Source organism: Procambarus clarkii, chromosome 52, assembly GCF_040958095.1.
Source record: "Procambarus clarkii isolate CNS0578487 chromosome 52, FALCON_Pclarkii_2.0, whole genome shotgun sequence".
Lineage (NCBI taxonomy): Eukaryota > Metazoa > Arthropoda > Malacostraca > Decapoda > Cambaridae > Procambarus > Procambarus clarkii.
In genome coordinates, this window is record NC_091201.1 from 32050971 (window position 1) to 32074551 (window position 23581).

Sequence of the window (23581 nt, forward strand, 5' to 3'; positions counted from 1 at the left end):
GGCATCTTATGTCTCAACAATTACGTCCGAAACTCCTCTGGCCCAGATCTGGAAGCGTATCCGCAAGATAGCGGGTAAATTCGTTCCCGATGTTTCACCGGTCCTTCACCTCCGTAATACTCTTGTGGCGGACCCGTTGCAGGTCGCTTCCATACTGGGTTTCCACTTTTCTTCTGTTAGCTCTGGTCTTCATCTTCCCCAATCTTTTCTTCTTCGTAAACCTGTCCTTGAGTCTCGTCCTTTAGATTTCTGCACTCGTCTTCAACTTCCCTATAATGATCCCTTCTCTCTCTCTGAACTTCGTTCTGCCCTGGCCCTCTGCGGTTCTATGGCGGCGGGCTCCGATGGTATTCATTATGAGATGCTTCGCCATCTCCCTCCGTGCACTTCTCAGTATTTACTGAGTCTGTATAATCGGATCTGGGAGTCGTCGTCAGTCCCTGAGGACTGGCTCGATGCTGTTGTCTTCCCTGTTCGCAAACCGGGGTCTCTGCATGGGTACTTCCCCTAAGGACTTTCGCCCTATTGCTCTCACAAGTTGTGTCTGCAAACTCTTTGAACGTATGGTTAACGTTCGTCTGATGTGGTTCCTGGAACACCATCACCTCCTCTCCCCTTCTCAATTTGGTTTCCGCAAGTGCCGCAGCACGACAGATGTCCTGGTGAACTTGGAGGTCTATATTCGTACTGCTTTTGCTGCGAAGACCTCCGTTGTTGCCGTCCTTTTTGACCTGGAAAATGCTTACACCACTTGGAGATATCATATTCTATCTCAACTTCATTCTTTTGGCCTTCGTGGTCATCTCCCTCTCTTTCTCCGCAGCTTCCTCTCCCGTCGTTCCTTTCGGGTGCGCCTTGGTACCGCGCTCTGCCTCTTTTCAGCAATACGAAGGTGTGCCCCAGGGTAATGTTCTGAGCACTACTCTTTTTCTGGTTGCCCTCAATGGTCTTCTTTCTTCTCTTCCTTCTGGTGTCTTCTGCGCTCTCTATGTTGATGATCTTACCCTTTGCTGTCAGGGTGATGATACGCCTCTCTTTCAGCGCCGGCTTCAACTTGCAATTGATGCCGTGTCGTCTTGGGCCACCGATCATGGCTTCAAGTTCTCTACTTCTAAGACTTGTGCCATGACTTTTACGCGGAAACGTTCTTCGTCCCACTTTGTCACTTTATGGTCATCCCCTTGAATACAAAGATACCGCAAAGCTTTTGGGGTTATTCCTTGACACTCGTTTGTCTTGGTCTCCCCATATCTCTTACCTCCGTGTTGAGTGCTCTAAGGCCCTTACCCTCCTTCGGGTCTTGTCCCATACTTCTTGGGGAGCAGATAGGCGCACTCTCCTTGCTTTACATTCCTCTCTTGTCCTGTCTAAGCTCGATTATGGTTGCCCTGCTTACTCCTCTGCTTCTCCTTCTACTCTTCGCCGTCTTGATGCGTTGCACCATACTGGGTTGCGCCTCAGTTCTGGTGCCTTTCGTTAGACTCCCGTCCTTAGCTTGTATGTTGACACTGGCTTCCTGTCTCTCCAGGACCGCCGTGATCGCTACTGTCTTCGCTATCTTGCGCGGTCCTTACAACATCCTTCCTCTCGCCTCTGTCGTGCTTTAACTTTTACCCCTCCTGCGGTTCCTGTTCCTCTTCACCAGCTCCCTCTTTCTGTCCGGTTATCTCGCCTCCAGGATTCTCTTTCCGTTCGTATTTCTAATGTTTCTCCTCGTGTTGTTCCTTCTTTGCCCCCGTGGAGAGTCCCTCTTCTGCGGTTTTGTACTTCCTTGGCCCGTATCACTAAAGCTTTTACCCCTCCTACGGCTCTAAAACGCCTTTTCCTTGAGCACTTTTCTTCTCACTCCCGCTCCGTTTCTGTCTTCACCCATGGGTCTAAGTCGGCGGACGGTGTTGGCTACTCTGTTGTTTTTCCTGATCGCACTTATATGTGTCGCTTACCTCCGGAGACTAGCATCTTTACAGCGGAACTTTATGCTATTCTCTATGCTCTTCGTCTCCTGCTTTCTCGTTGTCAGTCCTCCTTTGTAGTTGTTGTTGACTCTCGTAGTGCCCTCATGGCTCTCGGGTCCTTTAATCCGGTTCATCCAGTAGTTGTCGAGATCCAGCATTGGCTGTTTCTTGTTCACAGTAAATTTAAGTCGGTTGAGTTTTGTTGGGTTCCCAGCCATATTGGTGTGTCTTTAAATGAGCGTGCGGATGCTGCCGCCAAGGAAGCTGTCCGCTCTTGTCCCATCTCTCGTAAAGGTATTCCGTCTTTTACCCGGTTATCCATTCCTCCGTCCTTACCCGTTGGCAGGCTTCTTGGTCGTCTGTTACTGGTAACAAACTACGTACTCTTAAATGTTGTGTTTCCTCGTGGCCGTCCTCCTTCCACCGTAACCGGCGGTGGGAAACAGCTCTGGCAAGGTTGCGTATTGGCAATACTCGCTTAACTCATGGTCACTTGATGGAATGACCATGATGGAGCGCCGCCCTGCTCCTTATTGTCCTAATTGCATTGTCTCTCTTACGGTCGTGCATATCCTTGTTGAATGTCCTGACTTCCAGGACGAGAGTGTTGTTGTTGTTGTTGTTGATTTAGTGGCGACAACGATGGTGGGATCGGATGCGTTCCGGCGTACCCGTGACGGGTTAATCACGAAGCCTGGAAAGGTGGAACGCCAAGCCAAATCGCGAAACGAGTGATGCCAAACACTATATACTAATACGCCATACGGCAAATAAACGCACAGACGGGCAGATGATTGGGGAGCCCCAGGAGTCCCTCAGGGCGACAAGCACCGGCCCCGCCCCACACAGGGAATACCAGGTAGCAAAACCAAAACTCTGCCCCTAACTAAAACGCAAAAAGTCATCCAGTGTCCTCCTGCAGAGCAGAAGCCAGCCGCCCACCACGACTGAGGGCACACTAGAAGCCCACCAAGACCCACTAACCCCCGGCACCTCTCGGCCAAGCCGGCCCCCGAACACCATCACCCCGCCGGAAGAACTAGCCAGAACACGCCAAAAAAAAAAAAATCTATCAACAATCCCGTGACCCAAGGCGATATGTGCGCCAGGCGTCGAACAATCGGACCGTTGAATAGGGATGCCAAAAGGCAGTAGCAAACAGTCTCCGTGGTGTAGTGGTAAGACACTCGCCTGGCGTTCCGCGAGCACTATGTCATGGGTTCGTATCCTGGCCGGGGAGGATTTACTGGGCGCAATTCCTTAACTGTAGCCTCTGTTTAACGCAACAGTAAAATGTGTATTTGGATGAAAAAACGATTCTTCGCGGCAGGGGATCGTATTCCAGGGACCTGCCCGAAACGCTACGCGTACTAGTGGCTGTACAAGAATGTAACAGCTCTTGTATATATCTCTATATCTCAAAGCCAAAACGCGAAAACAAGACGTGATCAGGCGGCTCCCTAGCGGAGGAGGAGTCCAGACGTCCGCTCGGCGTCAAGGTTGAACCAGGAGTCGGGACGAGAGTGTGTCTTGTTTTCCGACCGTCCCCCGCGGTCGTTTGTCTCTCGATAGTATTCTTGGTGACTTGGATACTTTTGATATCGTTCGCCTTATGAGTTTCTGTTCTCGTATTGGCATCCTTGGTGATATTTAGCGCCCTCTGATTATCCCGCACATTTGATGGTGCTACATAGCCTTCCCGGTTTGGTGCATTCTTTTTGATAATTACTTACTTACTTGGTGTCCCCCATTAACGACCCTGGGTACCTTTCTTCTCTCAAGAGGAGACTGTGGGAGAGATTAAAGCCCTTGCGGGTCCTTGTTGATGTCAATCATGGAATTAACGTGAGACTTACTAGAATGGCTAGAATGTTTTGTGTGTCATTTATACGCTTTGTGATTGGTTACAGTGCTTTACATCTCACACTGTATACAGACAAAGAGCTGAAGTCTCTTGAAACCTTGCAAAATGAAGCTATGCGTCTCATACTTGGGGCTCCAAAGTCCACGAGAATAGTTAATATGAGAGCAGAGTTAAAATTACCTACCATAAGCGAAAGAATTTTGTCTATTAGCACAGTTTTCGGCGTGAAGGCATTGAGTAGATCTCTGCAACACATGAAGTTTCAAGCTAAACTTTCTAATATGCTGCACTCGCCTGAGGTCTATAGAAGAACGAAATCTGATTATGTATTTTGGTTCTACAAGGTAGCCAACTACATCAAAATATTAAATATGTACCCAACTCTATGATTAATCAACCAATTACTCCATGGGATAACTGGGATCTATCGGTTGATTCTGCAAATGCACCCAAGAAACATAGTTTGCACTCTACATAATTAAAACAGTTAACACTGAAAAGCCTCACTGAGAGTATTCAGGGTATGGGTAACGATGCGCATCAGTGCTATACCGACGGTTCTGTAGAAGAAGGTGGACGATGTACCGGATATGCATGTAATATATTTGAACAATCTTCTCTCGTACATACAGCAATGAAGCGCGTCAGTGACTGGGCAAGTACAACTCAAATCGAACTTGCAGGCATATACATTGCCACTGAATTTTTAAAAGACAAAGGCAGTGGACTTATATACTGTGATTCGCAGAGCGCACTCTGGCATTGAACGCACATAGTAGTGACACCCAGAAAATAGTCAGTGATATTCGAATGAATGTTTTAGCTGCCAAAGAAAACAGATTTGAAATTAAATTTCTCTGGATACCATCACATGTTGACATCTCAAGGCATGACACTGTTGATATGCTTGTAAAGACAGCCTGTAGAAAACCAGTGGTAGAAATTGATATGGTGTTTCATTAGCAGTGACAAAGAGAATACTTTTCGACTTAACAAATTCAAAGACCTGAAAGTTGTAGCATTAAATATTATGATAGATATCGTGAGGAGACATTCACATATGGGACTAATAGAACAAGAACTCGACAATGTGATGTTATACGTTTGTACCTTTTTGTGATGTACCTTTTGATATTCCAAGAGTACGACTTAATCAAACTAGAAATGCTCTACAAATCAAGGGACCCAGAATGTGGAATGACCTTCCCAATCATGTTAAAGACTGTACCTCTCTCAACCAGTTTAAGATAAAAACTAAGCACTACCTAATTAACTCCCTGTAACCTACCTTACCCCTATAATGTCACCCCATGTCTGCTATTTTTAAACAATGCTGTTTGTCGACCAAATTGTATTTTTTGCTGTTTTTCTGCCATGTTCCCCTCAAATTTATTCAGGTTTCATCCTGAGAAGGTTCAACATTCAGACCACGTAGGGATAACCTTAATATAAGGTTAATGTATGTTATTCATATATATACAGGCTGCCTGTTTGAAATGAATTTCATAAGGGTTTCACACATAAGTTAGTTAATCATAATATACATACATTTTCTATTAAAGAAGCACCATAGAAAATGAAAAAAAGGGGAGACATACAAACCTTGTTCAGATTGGTGGCTTATCTAATGTCCTCCCTCGTCCTGCACCAGCGGCTTATTCATCCTCTAGACCTGCACCAGCGGATTATTCATCATCTAGTCCTGAACCAGCGAAACACTCACCCTCCAGTCCTGCACCAGGGACTCACTCACCCTCCAGTCCTGCACCAGTGACACACACACCCTCCAGTCCTGCACCAGTGACACTCTCACCCTCCAGTCCTGCACCAGTGACACACACACCCTCCAGTCCTGCACCAGTGACACTCTCACCCTCCAGTCCTGCACCAGTGACACTCTCACCCTCCAGTCCTGCACCAGTGACACTCTCACCCTCCAGTCCTGCACCAGTGACACACACACACACCCTCCAGTCCTGCACCAGTGACACTCTCACCCTCCAGTCCTGCACCAGTGACACACTCACCCTCCAGTCCTGCACCAGTGACACACACACCCTCCAGTCCTGCACCAGTGACACTCTCACCCTCCAGTCCTGCACCAGTGACACTCTCACCCTCCAGTCCTGCACCAGTGACACACTCACCCTCCAGTCCTGCACCAGTGACACTCTCACCCTCCAGTCCTGCACCAGTGACACACACACCCTCCAGTCCTGCACCAGTGACACTCTCACCCTCCAGTCCTGGACCAGTGACACACTCACCCTCCAGTCCTGCACCAGTGACACACACACTCACCCTCCAGTCCTGCACCAGTGACACTCTCACCCTCCAGTCCTGCACCAGTGACACACTCACCCTCCAGTCCTGCACCAGTGACACACACACTCACCCTCCAGTCCTGCACCAGTGACACTCTCACCCTCCAGTCCTGCACCAGTGACACTCTCACCCTCCAGTCCTGCACCAGTGACACACTCACCCTCCAGTCCTGCACCAGTGACACACACACTCACCCTTCAGTCCTGCACCAGTGACACACACACTCACCCTCCAGTCCTGCACCAGTGACACACACACTCACCCTCCAGTCCTGCACCAGTGACACACTCACCCTCCAGTCCTGCACCAGTGACACACACACTCACCCTTCAGTCCTGCACCAGTGACACACACACCCTCCAGTCCTGCACCAGTGACACTCTCACCCTCCAGTCCTGCACCAGTGACACTCTCACCCTCCAGTCCTGCACCAGTGACACTCTCACCCTCCAGTCCTGCACCAGTGACACACTCACCCTTCAGTCCTGCACCAGTGACACACACCCTCCAGTCCTGCACCAGTGACACTCTCACCCTCCAGTCCTGCACCAGTGACACTCTCACCCTCCAGTCCTGCACCAGTGACACTCTCACCCTCCAGTCCTGCACCAGTGACACTCTCACCCTCCAGTCCTGCACCAGTGACACACTCACCCTTCAGTCCTGCACCAGTGACACACACACCCTCCAGTCCTGCACCAGTGACACACACACCCTCCAGTCCTGCACCAGTGACACTCTCACCCTCCAGTCCTGCACCAGTGACACACACACCCTCCAGTCCTGCACCAGTGACACTCTCACCCTCCAGTCCTGCACCAGTGACACACACACCCTCCAGTCCTGCACCAGTGACACACACACCCTCCAGTACTGCACCAGTGACACACTCACACACCCTCCAGTCCTGCACCAGTGACACACTCACACACCCTCCAGTCCTGCACCAGTGACACACTCACACACCCTCCAGTCCTGCACCAGTGACACACTCACACACCCTCCAGTCCTGCACCAGTGACACACTCACACACCCTCCAGTCCTGCACCAGTGACACACACCCTCCAGTCCTGCACCAGTGACACACTCACCCTCCAGTCCTGCACCAGTGACACACACACACACCCTCCAGTCCTGCACCAGTGACACACACACCCTCCAGTCCTGCACCCGTGACACACACACTCACCCTCCAGTCCTGCACCAGTGACACACACACCCTCCAGTCCACACACATTTGCGAGAACGGGTTGAGCTGTATTGAGTGATCCGTCAGTGTATATGGTCTGTGCAATGTTGTTTTCAGCTTGTATATTGTGAATGTGCTCTATGGTGCTTAATTTAGCAGCAGGCTGAGCATGAGGGTTGTTTGTGATTAGTTTCTTGGTGGGGTATGCAGGGGTCAGGATGTCAAAAGGTACTATCTGCCAGGGTGGAAGGAAGTGCTGTACTCTTTCATCTGTATATACATCGTGCAGTCCCATCATTTTAATATGAGTGGCTGTTCTTTGAATCCATTTAGACTCGCTGGTTCCATTTCGTATGTGTTCTAACAGTGCAACTGACACAATGTTGTTTTTGTTATCACGCAGAAGCTTTAGTCCTATCATAAGATTAATTTCAAATATTCTATCTCTAATGCTAAGTATATTTAATTCTTTCCGCATGTTGAGAACCTACCATTGACCAATCCCTCCACTACCCCCCCCCATCCCTTCTCTTCCACTACATCTATCCCTCTCTATACCCTACCTTTCTCCTGCTTTATCTCCCTCGACCTTCTCCTTAAAACACACCTTTACTGTGTGTTGTGCGCCCTCCCATACCTACCTGGATTGTACCTGGATGGGGCTCTAGGAGTTCTACTCACCAGGCTCGGCCCGGGGCATAGACTGACTACACGCCTTTACTGAGTAAGGTGTTCCTTTAATGTCCTGGGAGAGAGAGAGAGAGAGAGAGAGAGAGAGAGAGAGAGAGAGAGAGAGAGAGAGAGAGAGAGAGAGAGAGAGAGCGAGAGAGAGCGAGAGAGAGAGAGAGAGAGAGAGAGAGAGAGAGAGAGAGAGAGAGAGAGAGAGAGAGAGAGAGAGAGAGAGAGAGAGAGCGAGAGAGAGCGAGAGAGAGCGAGAGCGAGAGCGAGAGAGAGAGAGAGAGAGAGAGAGAGAGAGAGAGAGAGAGAGAGAGAGAGAGAGAGAGAGAGAGAGAAAGCAGGAGAGAGAGAGAGAGAGAGAGAGAGAGAGAGAGAGAGAGAGAGAGAGAGAGAGAGAGAGAGAGAGAGAGAGAGAGAGAGAGAGAGAAAGCAGGAGAGAGAGAGAGAGAGAGAGAGAGAGAGAGAGAGAGAGAGAGAGAGAGAGAGAGAGAGAGAGAGAGAGAGAATACAGTATGGAACTACCACTCTAATTTTCCCCACGTAATTTCCTGGAGCCAGTAATCCGGGCGGGAGGCGCTGCTCATTTGTTAGGTAGTCGAGGCGTTCGCAGACACACTCAGTATTTACGCGCCTCGCCCTGACTTCTATTGCTTTTATTTGTCATTTAGACGAACGAATCCTTCTCTCTGAAATAACTTTATCCCGCGACGATTAAACTCCCAAAATCTGACCCCCAAACGTTCCATATAGAGATATGTAAATAAATAAATAAATAAATAAACTTTTGAACGCCATGGAACGTTCACAAGACGACAAATACGAACGCTTGTGTTACAGACTTCATTCAAATTCTTACTGAAACAAGCTGTTTAGGCAGTCAATGTCACTTTAGAATTTATTTCCATAGAAATGCCTCACTTTGTCTCGAAGTGAACACCCCGGAAGTGCATCTTGGGCGCCAATGTAAGTATATATATATATATTTTTTTTTAGTTTAACATGGAAATAGAAAATGTATTTTAAGCGCCTCTATCATTACGAGGGAGGGACGCGTCTAAAAATATAATATCGATGCGCCATCATGTGCTGGTAACAAGGTTTTATATCAGTATGCCCTTCCGTGGTAAATATGTGATGGGTAAAGAAAATGGAAGGGTGGAGCTCTGATGGTCCATTTCCTGTTCCACTTTCTATTCTTGGCATAACTACCTCTCTTGCTAGTGTCATTGTAGCTACCTCTCTTGCTAGTGTCATTGTAGCTACCTCTCTTGCTAGTGTCATTGTAGCTACCTCTCTTGCTAGTGTCATTGTAGCTACTTCTCTTGCTAGTGTCATTGTAGCTACCTCTCTTGCTAGTGTCATTGTAGCTACCTCTCTTGCTAGTGTCATTGTAGCTACCTCTCTTGCTAGTGTCATTGTAACTACCTCTCTTGCTAGTGTCATTGTAGCTACCTCTCTTGCTAGTGTCATTGTAACTACCTCTCTTGCTAGTGTCATTGTAGCAACCTCTCTTGCTAGTGTCATTGTAGCTACCTATCTTGCTAGTGTCATTGTAGCTACCTCTCTTGCTAGTGTCATTGTAACTACCTCTCTTGCTAGTGTCATTGTAGCTACCTCTCTTGCTAGTGTCATTGTAACTACCTCTCTTGCTAGTGTCATTGTAGCTACCTCTCTTGCTAGTATCATTGTAGCTACCTCTCTTGCTAGTGTCATTGTAGTTACCTCTCTTGCTAGTGTCATTGTAGCTACCTCTCTTGCTAGTGTCATTGTAACTACATCTCTTGTTAGTGTCATTGTAACTACCTCTCTTGCTAGTGTCATTGTAACTACCTCTCTTGCTAGTGTCATTGTAGCTACCTCTCTTGCTAGTGTCATTGTAGCTACCTCTCTTGCTAGTGTCATTGTAGCTACCTCTCTTGCTAGTGTCATTGTAGCTACCTCTCTTGCTAGTGTCATTGTAGTTACCTCTCTTGCTAGTGTCATTGTAACTACATCTCTTGTTAGTGTCATTGTAACTACCTCTCTTGCTAGTGTCATTGTAACTACCTCTCTTGCTAGTGTCATTGTAGCTACCTCTCTTGCTAGTGTCATTGTAGCTACCTCTCTTGCTAGTGTCATTGTAGCTACCTCTCTTGCTAGTGTCATTGTAACTACCTCTCTTGCTAGTGTCATTGTAGCTACCTCTCTTGCTAGTGTCATTGTAGCTACCTCTCTTGCTAGTGTCATTGTAGTTACCTCTCTTGCTAGTGTCATTGTAGCTACCTCTCTTGCTAGTGTCATTGTAACTACATCTCTTGTTAGTGTCATTGTAACTACCTCTCTTGCTAGTGTCATTGTAACTACCTCTCTTGCTAGTGTCATTGTAGCTACCTCGCTTGCTAGTGTCATTGTAGCTACCTCTCTTGCTAGTGTCATTGTAGTTACCTCTCTTGCTAGTGTCATTGTAACTACATCTCTTGTTAGTGTCATTGTAACTACCTCTCTTGCTAGTGTCATTGTAACTACCTCTCTTGCTAGTGTCATTGTAGCTACCTCTCTTGCTAGTGTCATTGTAGCTACCTCTCTTGCTAGTGTCATTGTAGCTACCTCTCTTGCTAGTGTCATTGTAGCTACCTCTCTTGCTAGTGTCATTGTAACTACCTCTCTTGCTAGTGTCATTGTAGCTACCTCTCTTGCTAGTGTCATTGTAACTACCTCTCTTGCTAGTGTCATTGTAGCTACCTCTCTTGCTAGTGTCATTGTAGCTACCTCTCTTGCTAGTGTCATTGTAACTACCTCTCTTGCTAGTGTCATTGTAGCTACCTCTCTTGCTAGTGTCATTGTAACTACCTCTCTTGCTGTCATTGTAACTACCTCTCTTGCTAGTGACACTGTAACTACCTCTCTTGCTGTCATTGTAACTACCTCTCTTGCTAGTGTCATTGTAACTACCTCTCTTGCTGTCATTGTAACTACCTCTCTTGCTAGTGACACTGTAACTACCTCTCTGAAAACTGGTTGCAGTCTCCTCTTTCTGAAGACGTTCCACCTGCCAGCAAGTGATCACAGATGTCCTGCCACCAAATGGTGTTGAGGACCTCTGACGTTAACACAGCCTTGTGACGTCACTACTGGGATGTCTTTCTATATACTTGTGTGGGTGTTAAGGGCGGTAATGAAGACCTTCCCTATGTCTACTTCCGCTGGGGAAGACCCTGTAGGTGGGTTATCTTCTTGAGGTTATCTTGAGATGATTTTGGGGCTTTTTAGTGTCCCTGCGGCCCGGTCCTCGACCAGGCCTCCACTCCCAGGAAGCAGCCCGTGACAGCTGACTAACACCCAGTTACCTATTTTACTGCTAGGTAACAGGAGCATAGGGCGAAAGAAACTCTGCCCATTGTTTCTCGCCGGCGCCTGGGATCGAATCCAGGACCACAGGATCACAAGTCCAGCGTGCTTTCCGCTCGGCCGACCGGCTCGTGGGTTACCAAGTCTTGGAGATCACTCTCCTACCCGCTGGTCAACAGTGATATAAACTGCCTAGTTCCTATATAAACGAGACGAAGCTCTTCCCCACATTATGTAACATTGATATTAAAATCGATCTATAATATATCTCAGTTGGTCTCTCCAGCAGCGGGAGTGACACACCCGGACGATCAACTACACTCGCTTTGTTGGCGAACGAATAAAGGCAGCCCCTTTGTGCTCCATTAATCCTGGTTATTGACAGCTGTCACTTACACCTGGTCGTTAATATATATGGATACATCAAACTATTGTGGACGCCAGACTGGGGCTCAGAGGCGGCGCTCTACACGTCTGTCGCCTGCTGTCTCCGTGGCGCAGTGGTAAAACATTCACCCGGCGCTTCGCGAGCACTTTTTGGTCTGGGTTCGTATCCTGGTCGAGGAGGATAGATTGGGCGCCAATCCTTCACTGTAGCCTCTGTTCACCCAGCAGTGAATGGGTACCTGGTTGTTAAACGATTTGGCAGGTCGTATTCCCGGGAAAAATCAGGATTAAGGTCTTGCACGACTCGCTGTGCGTGCTGGCGGCTGTACACGAATGTATCAACTCTTGAATATATAAATAAATAAATAAATAAATAAATATCTGCTGTTCTCTTTATATGGAACACTCGTCTCATTGTTCGTCAGCGAGGCATAAAATACCCCGATATCAGGGAGAATGTCTGCTTGTTTCTCTGTCTAAGGTTGGTGGCCAGACATATGGGGGGGGGGGGGTTTAGCCTCAGTCAACTTTGCAGGGTGAATGGTCTGGGGTTAGGGATGACCATAGGCGGGTCGCCAAAACTCCAGAGGAAACACTATCTTGAGGTTATCTTGAGATGATTTCGGGGCTTTAGTGTCCCCGCGGCCCGGTCCACGACGAGGCCTCCACCCCTAGGAAGCAGCCCGTGACAGCTGACTAACACCCAGGTACCTATTTTACTGCTAGGGTAACAGGGGCATAGGGTGAAAGAAACTCTGCCTATTGTTTCTCGCCGGCGCCCGGGACCCCAGGATCACAAGTCCAGCGTGCTGTCCGCTCGGCCGACCGGCTCCCTGTCGGAGAACCTATACTAACCCTCACTAGCCACTCGATATGCCTGCTAAAATAATTTGAAATATAATAATTAACAACAATGATTTTTTCCTTATAGTAATATAACAAAATTGTTCACTGATGTCGGGGGAAATACAAAATTTTCTGATATTCATATTTTGGCCGTAGTACCATAATATATGAAACTTCCAACCCCCCCCCCCCCCCCCGTCTCCTCCCACCATCATTTCCTTCGAAAGGTCAACTCACCACCTTCCCACAAAAGAAAATCATTATATAAGAAACTAGACAACTAACACTTCAGGGCCTCGTACACTAACGTACATGAAACCAGCGCTGAACTATGCAGCCCCCCCTGCCAGACGACCCAATCCCCAACCTTCCCACAGATTTAAAGCAAATGAGTAACTAGTATGTATATATGTGTAATATTTCATATCGCTCGGTACCTATCACCGGCCGACTACCCACACGCCAATGGGAAACTATTATATTAATATTATAAAAGAGTGAGTGAGGGTCAGCACAATGACAGACATACACAGAGACAGAGATAGACCTCATGACAGGATGTTAATTAAAGTTTATACGTATCATAACATGTTTGTTGTGAAAATGGAAATGAGTCTGTTCCAGAGCTCATGAAAACGTCATGAGCTCAGAAACTATATTGGAGTTTGTTAATATACCTGGGTTTGTTTTAGATAAGGCTAGGTCTAGATAAGGTTAGGCTAGGTCTAGATAATGGTAGGCTAGGTCTAAATAATGGTAGGCTAGGTCTAAATAATGGTAGGCTAGGTCTAGATAATGGTAGGCTAGGTCTAAATAATGGTAGGCTAGGTCTAAATAATGGTAGGCTAGGTCTAAATAATGGTAGGCTAGGTCTAGATAATGGTAGGCTAGGTATAAGTAAGATTAGGCTAGGTAAAAGCAAGATTACGCTAGGTATAAGCAAGATTACGCTAGGTATAAGCAAGATTAGGCAGGTAAAAACATCTTTTTCAGATCTTGAGATGATTTCGGGGCTTTTAGTGTCCCCGCGGACCGGTCCTCGACCAGGCCTCCACTCCCATGGAAGCAGCCCGTGACAGCTGACTAACACCCAGGTACCTATTTTACTGCTAGGTAACAGAGGCATAGAGTGAATGAAACTCTGCCCATTGTTTCTCGCCGGCGCCCAGGATCGAACCCGGGACCAAAGGATCACAAGTCCAGCGTGCTGTCCGCTCGGCCGACCGGCTCCCTCTTAGGCAAGGTATAAGTAAGACTAGGCTAGGTTGTGTATTCACGTCTGGCAGGGATTCCTGTGTTAATCCCTGAGACACTCGCTGTTTGAATATATATATATATATATATATATATATATATATATATATATATATATATATATATATATATAGGAAGGGGGTGGTAGGAGAAAAGCACACAGAAACTGTATTGGAGGGGATCTAAACATTCCCTCTAATGCGTTATGCGTGGTTTCCTCCGAGGCTATGGGTCCCCCTTCTTCCAGCTAGAGGTGGTACTCCCTTCCAATATTATATATATATATATATATATATATATATATATATATATATATATATATATATATATATATATATATATATATATATATATATATATATATATATATATATATATATATATATATATATATATATATATATATATGAACGCCGGATGGTATAAAAGATATTAGACATTTATATAACTATTTTCTCTCTCATTCTGCATCAAACAAGCTGAATAACTGAGGGAGTGAGGCATTTCGAAACCTTTATTTCACGTCGTGATAATTTGAGTCTTCAGCCAAAGTAATTTACTAACCACCTAAATCGTACTTTTGGCGGCCCCTTCAAGCATCCCACAGCCTTCACACGCTCCAAGACAAATATTTTCCGAGCCCTGACGCCATTAATAAACGTCTGAGTCCTGAGGGGATTAGGTTAGGGTTCATAATGCATTTTGATTGTAAGAAGCGGAGGGGGAAGTAGGATCAGCGTCTCCCACGGGATGCACTACAGACTGTCATTTATTTTTAATATTTTGTCATCATTGAGATCCTCCGACATGTTCTTCCTCTTTGTCGCCTTTTCATTCTTTATTAATGATAACGTAAGGAAAGGAATATTTTGCAAGTTTTCGAAGAGTGTATAGAGTTTGAAATACAAACAAATGAACACTGTGGGAGGGGGAGCGTTAATGAGCGGAATACGGAATCCCAAAATTGGCTTTGTCACGTGGCGGGCGAGCCAATACCCGGGGGGGGGGGGGGAAGTTGGGGTGGCAGGGGTGACATAGGCCTACCATTGTCGGGGATTATAGGACTATAGGATTGTATAACTTTGCTCAAAGTTGAGTGATAGCGGTATTTATTTATTTTAAACCGACAAATCTAACCCATGTACAGATTATAAACATAAAATGAGAGGCGCTGTTCAACCCAGAGAAGCAGGCCCCGCCCCTCCCACAGTCAGCCAGCAGAGGGCGCAGAACAATACAAAGATGGCGGCGGCCCTGCCGGGATCATCACAAACCCGTCCTGGAGATACGCGCAGCGGAGAGTATTGCTCCTTATCATGATTACTGCAGAGTGTTATCGCTGCCTGAAAACTTCTTCAGGGTAAGAATATTGATTGATGGATCACTCTTAGGGGAGGAAGGGGGGAATTTGAATTAAAGAAAGAGGAATGAGAATTTGTAGTGTTCCGACTGGACGCTCTGAACAAATGAACAACTAATTTCCCTCAGTAATTTTGTAACACTGTAAGGTGTTTGGTTTAGTTGTATTTAAAATACATAGAGATACACGAGTCACAAACAAGGATTTGACAGGCGCCATTCTGGCGGCCTGAATCTCACACCTCTAAGAGTTAATGACCACCAAGTGACCTGAGGTCAGATCATGCGAATTTCACCTTGCTTCTGCTAATCTTATAACTGGAGCCTGGTAGCTTTCAAACATGCCGACGTTTAAGGAGTGGCTTGGTAGAGAGCCTGAGGCTATCTACTTGTGGGCGGAGTTAGTTACTAGGTTCCCAATATATACTCGGAGAGCTAGCGATTCGAGAGCATTAACGGAGAAGAACAGCAGCCAGCAGAGGAGAGAAGACGGCCTAGCAGGGAGGCTGTCGGCCGGCAGGGCGGGACAGTCTCTGTCAACTACAGACCACCCCCCCCTCTCAATCCAGCTATAGGCAGACACTTGGTGAGTTGAGCATTAAGGTGACTTGGTCGTGTTTACATATGTTGTGTGATGATCAGGGGCAGTCAAGTTGTAGGGTTCTCAAATTCTTGGATGATGACTCACTTTGCATATTAAACTGGAACATTTGAATAGCTTAAATTATGATAGTTATCATGTGAAATATAATTGAGTTTATTATTTAAATTGCCTATAACTTGGTTCCCTAGAGTTTGTGAGTTGAGGTGAGAAAGCCTCTGTGGTTACTGGTTTCATGATATCAATGAGTACATGTTTGGAGTTGATACATGGTAATAACATCTTTTGAGAATATTTTGATACAGACAAGTTCCATTCCTTGTCTTGTATGTAATGGTCTAGAATGGATGGTGGCAGCATTTACTCTTCTACTATCTACTCTTCTACTTCTACTATCTACTCTTCTACTTCTACCTATCTATTCCTCTCCCTCCACCCCTCTCCGAACTTTCCCTTTCAGCTAATGACCCTCCTCGCTCCTCCCACCTCTCTACCTCTCACCCCAAACCCTCACTAATTACTTCCCTAGTCTTCTCTTTCCTTTCGTGTCTCTTATACGTTTGTGGCAGTGAAATGTGTTCTAGAGTTCTCTCTAGGGTTTCGGGTAGCTGGTCAAGGTACGGCGCCTTGTAGTCGCCGCACCTAGGTAGTCGAACACCTAGGTTACAAGGTGTTGAACGAGAGAGGTTGCCTTAGGAACTCTGGGAGTGCTCTAGAATAGTTAGCTAACTGGGGACGGGATAACGGACTAGAGAGAGCTGTTTCCCCCGGCCTCGTTAGTTAACTGGGGGGTGGAATAATGGACAAGATAGAGCTATTTCCCCCCACCCCCCATTACAATTTTGTTCAGTAGTAACTTAAGTATTCTTTGAAATTTGATAAAAACAGTTTCTCTGTCGGATCTTATATGCCATTAAGAGAATTAATAGCACATTTTATCAATTACTATTAGACGTAACAGTAATTATGTCGAATAAAACACTATTTGGTCCCTACTTTAAGATACTTTATTTGTAATAAATCTTAGTTTTGTAATTGAAATTTTGAAAGACACATTTTGGTTAGTTAAGAAATGTAAGGAAATACTCGTACCCGGTACGGGGGTCCGCATCTGGAAGAAGTCTTGGAAGCCACCTCCTGCCACAACTTTAAACCCAGATGCGACAAAGAATTTGAACGCCTGGGACAAATTATTATATCGCAACAGGTCTACTAAGCACTGTTAAGGTAGCACTACCATCATCCACCCTCCGTCCCCACCCCCCCTCCCAGCCTTCCCCAGGACCCTCCCCCCCCTCCTAGCCTTCCCCAGGACCCTCCCAGCCTTCCCCAGGATCCTCCCCCTCTCCCAGCCTTCCCCGAACCCTCCCCCCCCTCCCAGCCTTCCCCAGGACCCCCCCTCCCAGCCTTCCCCAGGACCCTCCCCCCACTCCCAGCATTCCCCAGGACCCTCCCCCCTCCCAGCCTTCCCCAGGACCCTCCCCCCCCCTCCCAGCCTTCCCCAGGACCCTCCCCCCACTCCCAGCCTTCCCCAGGACCCTCCCCCCCTCCCAGCCTTCCCCAGGACCCTCCCCCTCTCCCAGCCTTCCCCGAACCCTCCCCCCCCTCCCAGCCTTCCCCAGGACCCCCCCCTCCCAGCCTTCCCCAGGACCCTCCCCCCACTCCCAGCCTTCCCCAGGACCCTCCCCCCCTCCCAGCCTTCCCCAGGACCCCCCCCTCCCAGCCTTCCCCAGGACCCCCCCTCCCAGCCTTCCTCAGGACCCTCCCCCCCTCCCAGCCATCCCCAGGACCCCCCCCTCCCAGCCTTCCCCAGGACCCTCCCCCCCTCCCAGCCTTCCCCAGGACCCCCCCTCCCAGCCTTCCCCAGGACCCTCCCCCCCTCCCAGCCTTCCCCAGGACCCCCCCTCCCAGCCTTCCCCAGGATCCCCCCCCTCCCAGCCTTCCCCAGGACCCTCCCCCCCCTCCCAGCCTTCCCCAGGACCCTCCCCCCCTCCCAGCCTTCCCCAGGACCCTCCCCCCCCTCCCAGCCTTCCCCAGGACCCCCCCCCTCCCAGCCTTCCCCAGGACCCTCCCCCCCATCCCAGCCTTCCCCAGGACCCCCCCCCTCCCAGCCTTCCCCAGGACCCCCCCCCTCCCAGCCTTCCCCAGGACCCTCCCCCCCCTCCCAGCCTTCCCCAGGACACCCCCCCCCTCCCAGCCTTCCCCAGGACACCCCCCCCCTCCCAGCCTTCCCCAGGACACCCCCCCCCTCCCAGCCTTCCCCAGGACCCCCCTCCCAGCCTTCCCCAGGACCCCCTCCCCCCCCACCCAGCCTTCCTGAGGACCCTCCCCCCCACTCAGCCTTCCCCAGGACCCCCTCCCCACCCCCCCACCCAGCCTTCGCCGGCAACAAAAATATTCACACCACGAAGGTCCAAATCCTGCCGGAATTGGCGAGACCCGCCCGCCAAAGTTGGAGTGTCTCAGTGAGGGGGGAGGGGGGGGCAGAAGGGACACGGGGGTAGGGAGGGGGGGGGGTAGAAGAGGCCTATAGTAACCACAAATAATAAAGAGCCTTAAACAGAACAACATGTGTGGAAGCATCGGAGTGTGTATATATATGAATGTTACACAGTATTCATCTATGGACATCCATATATGGTGAAACACATGGGAAGAACCTCTCACACACTCACAGCTCCCTGACAAGAGGGAGCCAGCTTAGCTTAGCTGCCAACACCCACACATCGTGTCAGCAAGGCGGACAGCCCGCTTGCTTTCATACAGAAAAAAAAGAGACCGAGCACAAATTATGGTATTTCGTTGCAGTGAAGGTGGTCGGAGGGCTGATGGCTACTGAGTGGTGGTGGTGGTGGTATGGTGGGGGGGGGGGGTTTGCTAGTAACTTGTAGTGGTGGTGTGGTGGGGGAGGGTGTGCTAGTAAGTGGTGGTGGGGGAGGGTGTGCTAGTAAGTGGTGGTGGGGGAGGGTGTGCTAGTAAGTGGTGGTGGGGGAGGGTGTGCTAGTAAGTGGTGGTGGGGGGAGGGTGTGCTAGTAAGTGGTGGTGGGGGAGGGTGTGTTAGTAAGTGGTGGTGGGGGGAGGGTGTGTTAGTAAGTGGTGGTGGGGGGAGGGTGTGCTAGTAAGTGGTGGTGGGGGGAGGGTGTGCTAGTAAGTGGTGGTGGGGGGAGGGTGTGCTAGTAAGTGGTGGTGGGGGAGGGTGTGCTAGTAAGTGGTGGAGGGGGGAGGGTGTGCTAGTAAGTGGTGGTGGGGGGAGGGTGTGTTAGTAAGTGGTGGTGGGGGGAGGGTGTGCTAGTAAGTGGTGGTGGGGGGAGGGTGTGCTAGTAAGTGGTGGTGGGGGAGGGTGTGCTAGTAAGTGGTGGAGGGGGGAGGGTGTGCTAGTAAGTGGTGGTGGGGGAGGGTGTGCTAGTAAGTGGTGGTGGGGGGAGGGTGTGCTAGTAAGTGGTGGTGGGGGGAGGGTGTGTTAGTAAGTGGTGGTGGGGGGAGGGTGTGTTAGTAAGTGGTGGTGGGGGGAGGGTGTGCTAGTAAGTGGTGGTGGGGGGAGGGTGTGCTAGTAAGTGGTGGTGGGGGGAGGGTGTGCTAGTAAGTGGTGGTGGGGGAGGGTGTGCTAGTAAGTGGTGGTGGGGGAGGGTGTGCTAGTAAGTGGTGGTGGGGGAGGGTGTGCTAGTAAGTGGAGGTGGGGGAGGGTGTGCTAGTAAGTGGTGGTGGGGGAGGGTGTGCTAGTAAGTGGTGGAGGGGGAGGGTGTGCTAGTAAGTGGTGGTGGGGGAGGATGTGCTAGTAAGTGGTGGTGGGGGAGGGTGTGCTAGTAAGTGGTGGTGGGGGAGGGTGTGCTAGTAAGTGGTGGTGGGGGAGGGTGTGCTAGTAAGTGGTGGTGGGGGAGGATGTGCTAGTAAGTGGTGGTGGGGGAGGGTGTGCTAGTAAGTGGTGGTGGGGGAGGGTGTGCTAGTAAGTGGTGGTGGGGGAGGGTGTGCTAGTAAGTGGTGGTGGGGGAGGGTGTGCTAGTAAGTGGTGGTGGGGGAGGGTGTGCTAGTAAGTGGTGGTGGGGGAGGGTGTGCTAGTAAGTGGTGGTGGGGGGAGGGTGTGCTAGTAAGTGGTGGTGGGGGAGGATGTGCTAGTAAGTGGTGGTGGGGGAGGGTGTGCTAGTAAGTGGTGGTGGGGGAGGGTGTGCTAGTAAGTGGTGGTGGGGGAGGGTGTGCTAGTAAGTGGTGGTGGGGGAGGGTGTGCTAGTAAGTGGTGGTGGGGGAGGGTGTGCTAGTAAGTGGTGGTGGGGGAGGGTGTGCTAGTAAGTGGTGGTGGGGGGAGGGTGTGCTAGTAAGTGGTGGTGGGGGAGGGTGTGCTAGTAAGTGGTGGTGGGGGAGGGTGTGCTAGTAAGTGGTGGTGGGGGAGGGTGTGCTAGTAAGGGCGAGGGGGAGCGAGGTGATGTAGAGATAACCAAGGTATAGTTGAAAAGGAAAATCGTTCCGTCATTCGATATAATAATGGCCACCATGTCTGGGCATGGCTGGGGAGCTCACCACTAAACTAATGGTCACCATCACCTAAATTGGTTTTAGATCTCTGCCGTGGAATTATTGCCGAATTTCCTAAAAAACTTCACTATATAATTTGACGTGAAATTATTGCTAAAAAGTGTGACGAACACCACTGAGAAAAAGACCTCCCAGATCGCGAAAATCCAATGGAAAAATTTTATAGTGGCAGAATTATTCTATATATTCTGCCACTTCTATATTCTATAGAAGTGACAGTTATATATAGTTATATAGAGTTTTCAGCTGCATATAAGTTTTTTTTATAAAAAAAAGTTTTCTTTTTTTTCGTCGGCCGGGAGTTTTCAGCTCCCGGCCGACCGGGAGCCGGTCGGCCGAGCGGACAGCACGCTGGACTTGTGATCCTGTGGTCCTGGGTTCGATCCCAGGCGCCGGCGAGAAACAATGGGCAGAGTTTCTTTCACCCTATGCCCCTGTTACCTAGCAGTAAAATAGGTACCTGGGTGTTAGTCAGCTGTCACGGGCTGCTTCCTGGGGGTGGAGGCCTGGTCGAGGACCGGGCCGCGGGGACACTAAAAGCTCCGAAATCATCTCAAGATAACCTCAAGATATATAGTCCTGGGGACTATTCAGGCTTGTTCGCAAATTCTATATATATATATATATATATATATATATATATATATATATATATATATATATATATATATACAAGTATCTTCACTCTAAAACACACATTAAAATCAAGCAAAATTCTGAAAAAGATGGAAATCCTGCCACGAATCGTTAAAAAGAAAGGCAAATAAACTCTGAAACTCTAACAAAAAAAATTGAGCGGGAGGCGAGCTCCACGACTCCCCCGCCCCACCCCACCACCCCCCCTCCCAGAGGACTAATTAGTGCATGAGAAACTTTCTTTTTGCCCACTTCTCCACATCGTCCTAGACACGCTGTCTTCCCACGCTCTTTTTCCTAAACTCATTTTCTTTGTCAATGTTTCTCTTGCACACTCGAACGCGCTTTTATGTATTTGACCCAGATCATCTTCACGTGGGTTTGTTGTTCTCAGGACGTCTGAATCAGTGTGTTTCATATCAGCGGATTACCCATCCGGTGGGTGCCTACCGCCCACGGGATAGGTATGGGGTGCACTACTACACACGGGATAAGTATGGGGTACATTATCGCCCACGGGATAGGTATAGGGTACATTACCGCCCACGGGATAGGTATGGGGTGCACTACCACCCACGGGGTAGGTATGGTGTGCACTACCGCCCACGGGATAGGTATGGGGTACATTACCGCTCACGGGTATGGTGTGCACTACCACCCACGGTATAGGTATGGGGTCCACTACCTCTCACGGGATAGGTATGGGGTCCACTACCTCTCACGGGATAGGTATGGGGTCCACTACCTCTCACGGGATAGGTATGGGGTCCACTACCTCTCACGGGATAGGTATGGGGTCCACTACCTCTCACGGGATAGGTATGGGGTCCACTACCTCTCACGGGATAGGTATGGGGTTCACTAACTCTCACGGGATAGGTATGGGGTCCACTACCTCTCACGGGATAGGTATGGGGTTCACTAACTCTCACGGGATAGGTATGGGGTCCACTACCTCTCACGGGATAGGTATGGGGTTCACTAACTCTCACTGGATAGGTATGGGGTTCACTAACTCTCACGGGATAGGTATGGGGTCCACTACCTCTCACGGGATAGGTATGGGGTTCACTAACTCTCACTGGATAGGTATGGGGTTCACTAACTCTCACGGGATAGGTATGGGGTTCACTAACTCTCACGGGATAGGTATGGGGTTCACTAACTCTCACGGGATAGGTATGGGGTTCACTAACTCTCACGGGATAGGTATGGGGTTCACTAACTCTCACGGGATAGGTATGGGGTCCACTAACTCTCACGGGATAGGTATGGGGGTCCATAATATATTAACAAATGTGAAAAGTAACCGTCTCTGTCCGGCCCCCCCCCCTCCCCCATCCTTTCCTCTCTTCCCCTTTTTTCTATTTTCTCCTCTCCAATTTTCTCTGCCAAAACGCATTCACATATCGAATACATCAACAGAGAGCAGAATACAAATTCGAAGTTCATTAATATTAACCCAATTTTTCCCCCTTCTGGGTTTAACAAACAATATATATCAAGTGACATAATGTACAACAAATATAGCACGGAGGCAGAGTGGCGCCAAATATTTCCCGTTCCATTTATTTTGGAGGAAACTGGAGTGAACTTGAACAATAATTCTCCCATTGGAAAATTTCGCAATGTATTTATCGATATATATCTCTCATGGATTTATAACCGAGTTTTTATTTTTCATTGCAAAAATATTTTTAAGTAATTGGTTACTCATTTCTTGTTCACTAATATTATTGTATTGGTTTTGTGTTCTTCCGACCTCTTGGTGTATTTATTCATAGTGAACGTTTGTTTACATTCTCAGTGCTGCCACCTGTTGGAGGGAAACACGGCCTAGGCTGCGATCTACAGCACTTAAACGCACGTAATCTATTTACTGGTGGGCGAAGAGTGGTACTAGGTGCTACGCCCTGTAGCACCAAGTATGATCATACTTCATAGGATCAATTCTATAGTATGACTGCCGAGTTCCTTGTCCGAAACTCGGGAAGGAATCACACTGCGGCGTGCGTCGTAGCCTGGTACAGCACATCACAAGACTCCAGGTTCACCCGTGACGATGAGCGGACGTCTGGACGCCTCCTCCGCCTGGGGGCCGCCGGATCACCTTCTGGTTTTGCGTTTTGGATTTGATACCGTCGTTTGGCATTCTTCTTCGACGGTCCTGTTGTACGACGCCTGGCGCACACATCCCCTTGCGTCACGGGATTGTTGATAGATTTTTTTGACGTGTTCTGGCTGATTCTCCCGGCGGAGTGACGGTGTTCGGGTGCCGGCTTGGCCGAGAGATGCCGGGTCTTGGTGGGCTCCTGGTGTGCCCTCATACGTGATGGGCGATTGGCTTCTGATCTGCCGGAGGACACCAGATGACTTTTTACGTTTTAGCTGGGGGCAGAGTTTTGGTTTTGCTACCTGGTGTTCTCTGTGTGGGGCGGGGCCGGTGCTTGTCGCCCTGAGGGACTCCTGGGGCTCCCCAATCATCTGCCCGTTTGCGTTCTTTGCCGCGAGGCATATTAGTTTCCAGTGATTGGGGTCACTCGTTTCGCTATTAGGCTTGGCGTTTTACCTTTCCGGGCTTCGCTATTAACCCATCACGGGTACGCCGGGGCGCATCTGTTCCCACGATCGT

The 23581-nt window shown here is 48.9% G+C and overlaps 1 protein-coding gene across 1 annotated transcript; it reads right to left on the minus strand.

Moving 5' to 3' along the window:
* Window positions 1–9117: 9117 nt before the first annotated feature.
* LOC138352219 (uncharacterized protein DDB_G0283357-like) lies at window positions 9118–23433 on the minus strand. Its single transcript, XM_069304501.1, has 2 exons — window positions 23060–23433; window positions 9118–11065 (listed from the first exon to the last, which is right to left on the minus strand). The coding sequence occupies exons 1-2, from the start codon at window positions 23431–23433 to the stop codon at window positions 9118–9120; spliced, it is 2322 nt and encodes a 773-aa protein (XP_069160602.1).
* Window positions 23434–23581: the final 148 nt, after the last annotated feature.

Excerpts from the sequence above, each read along its gene's own strand:
- LOC138352219 (XM_069304501.1), bottom strand. The coding sequence starts at position 23,433 with ATGATTGGGGAGCCCCAGGAGTCCCTCAGGGCGACAAGCACCGGCCCC. Across the intron at positions 11,066-23,059 it reads CCAAAACGCAAAACCAGAAG|GACATCTGTGATCACTTGCT; the intron begins GTGATCCGGCGG and ends ATTTGGTGGCAG.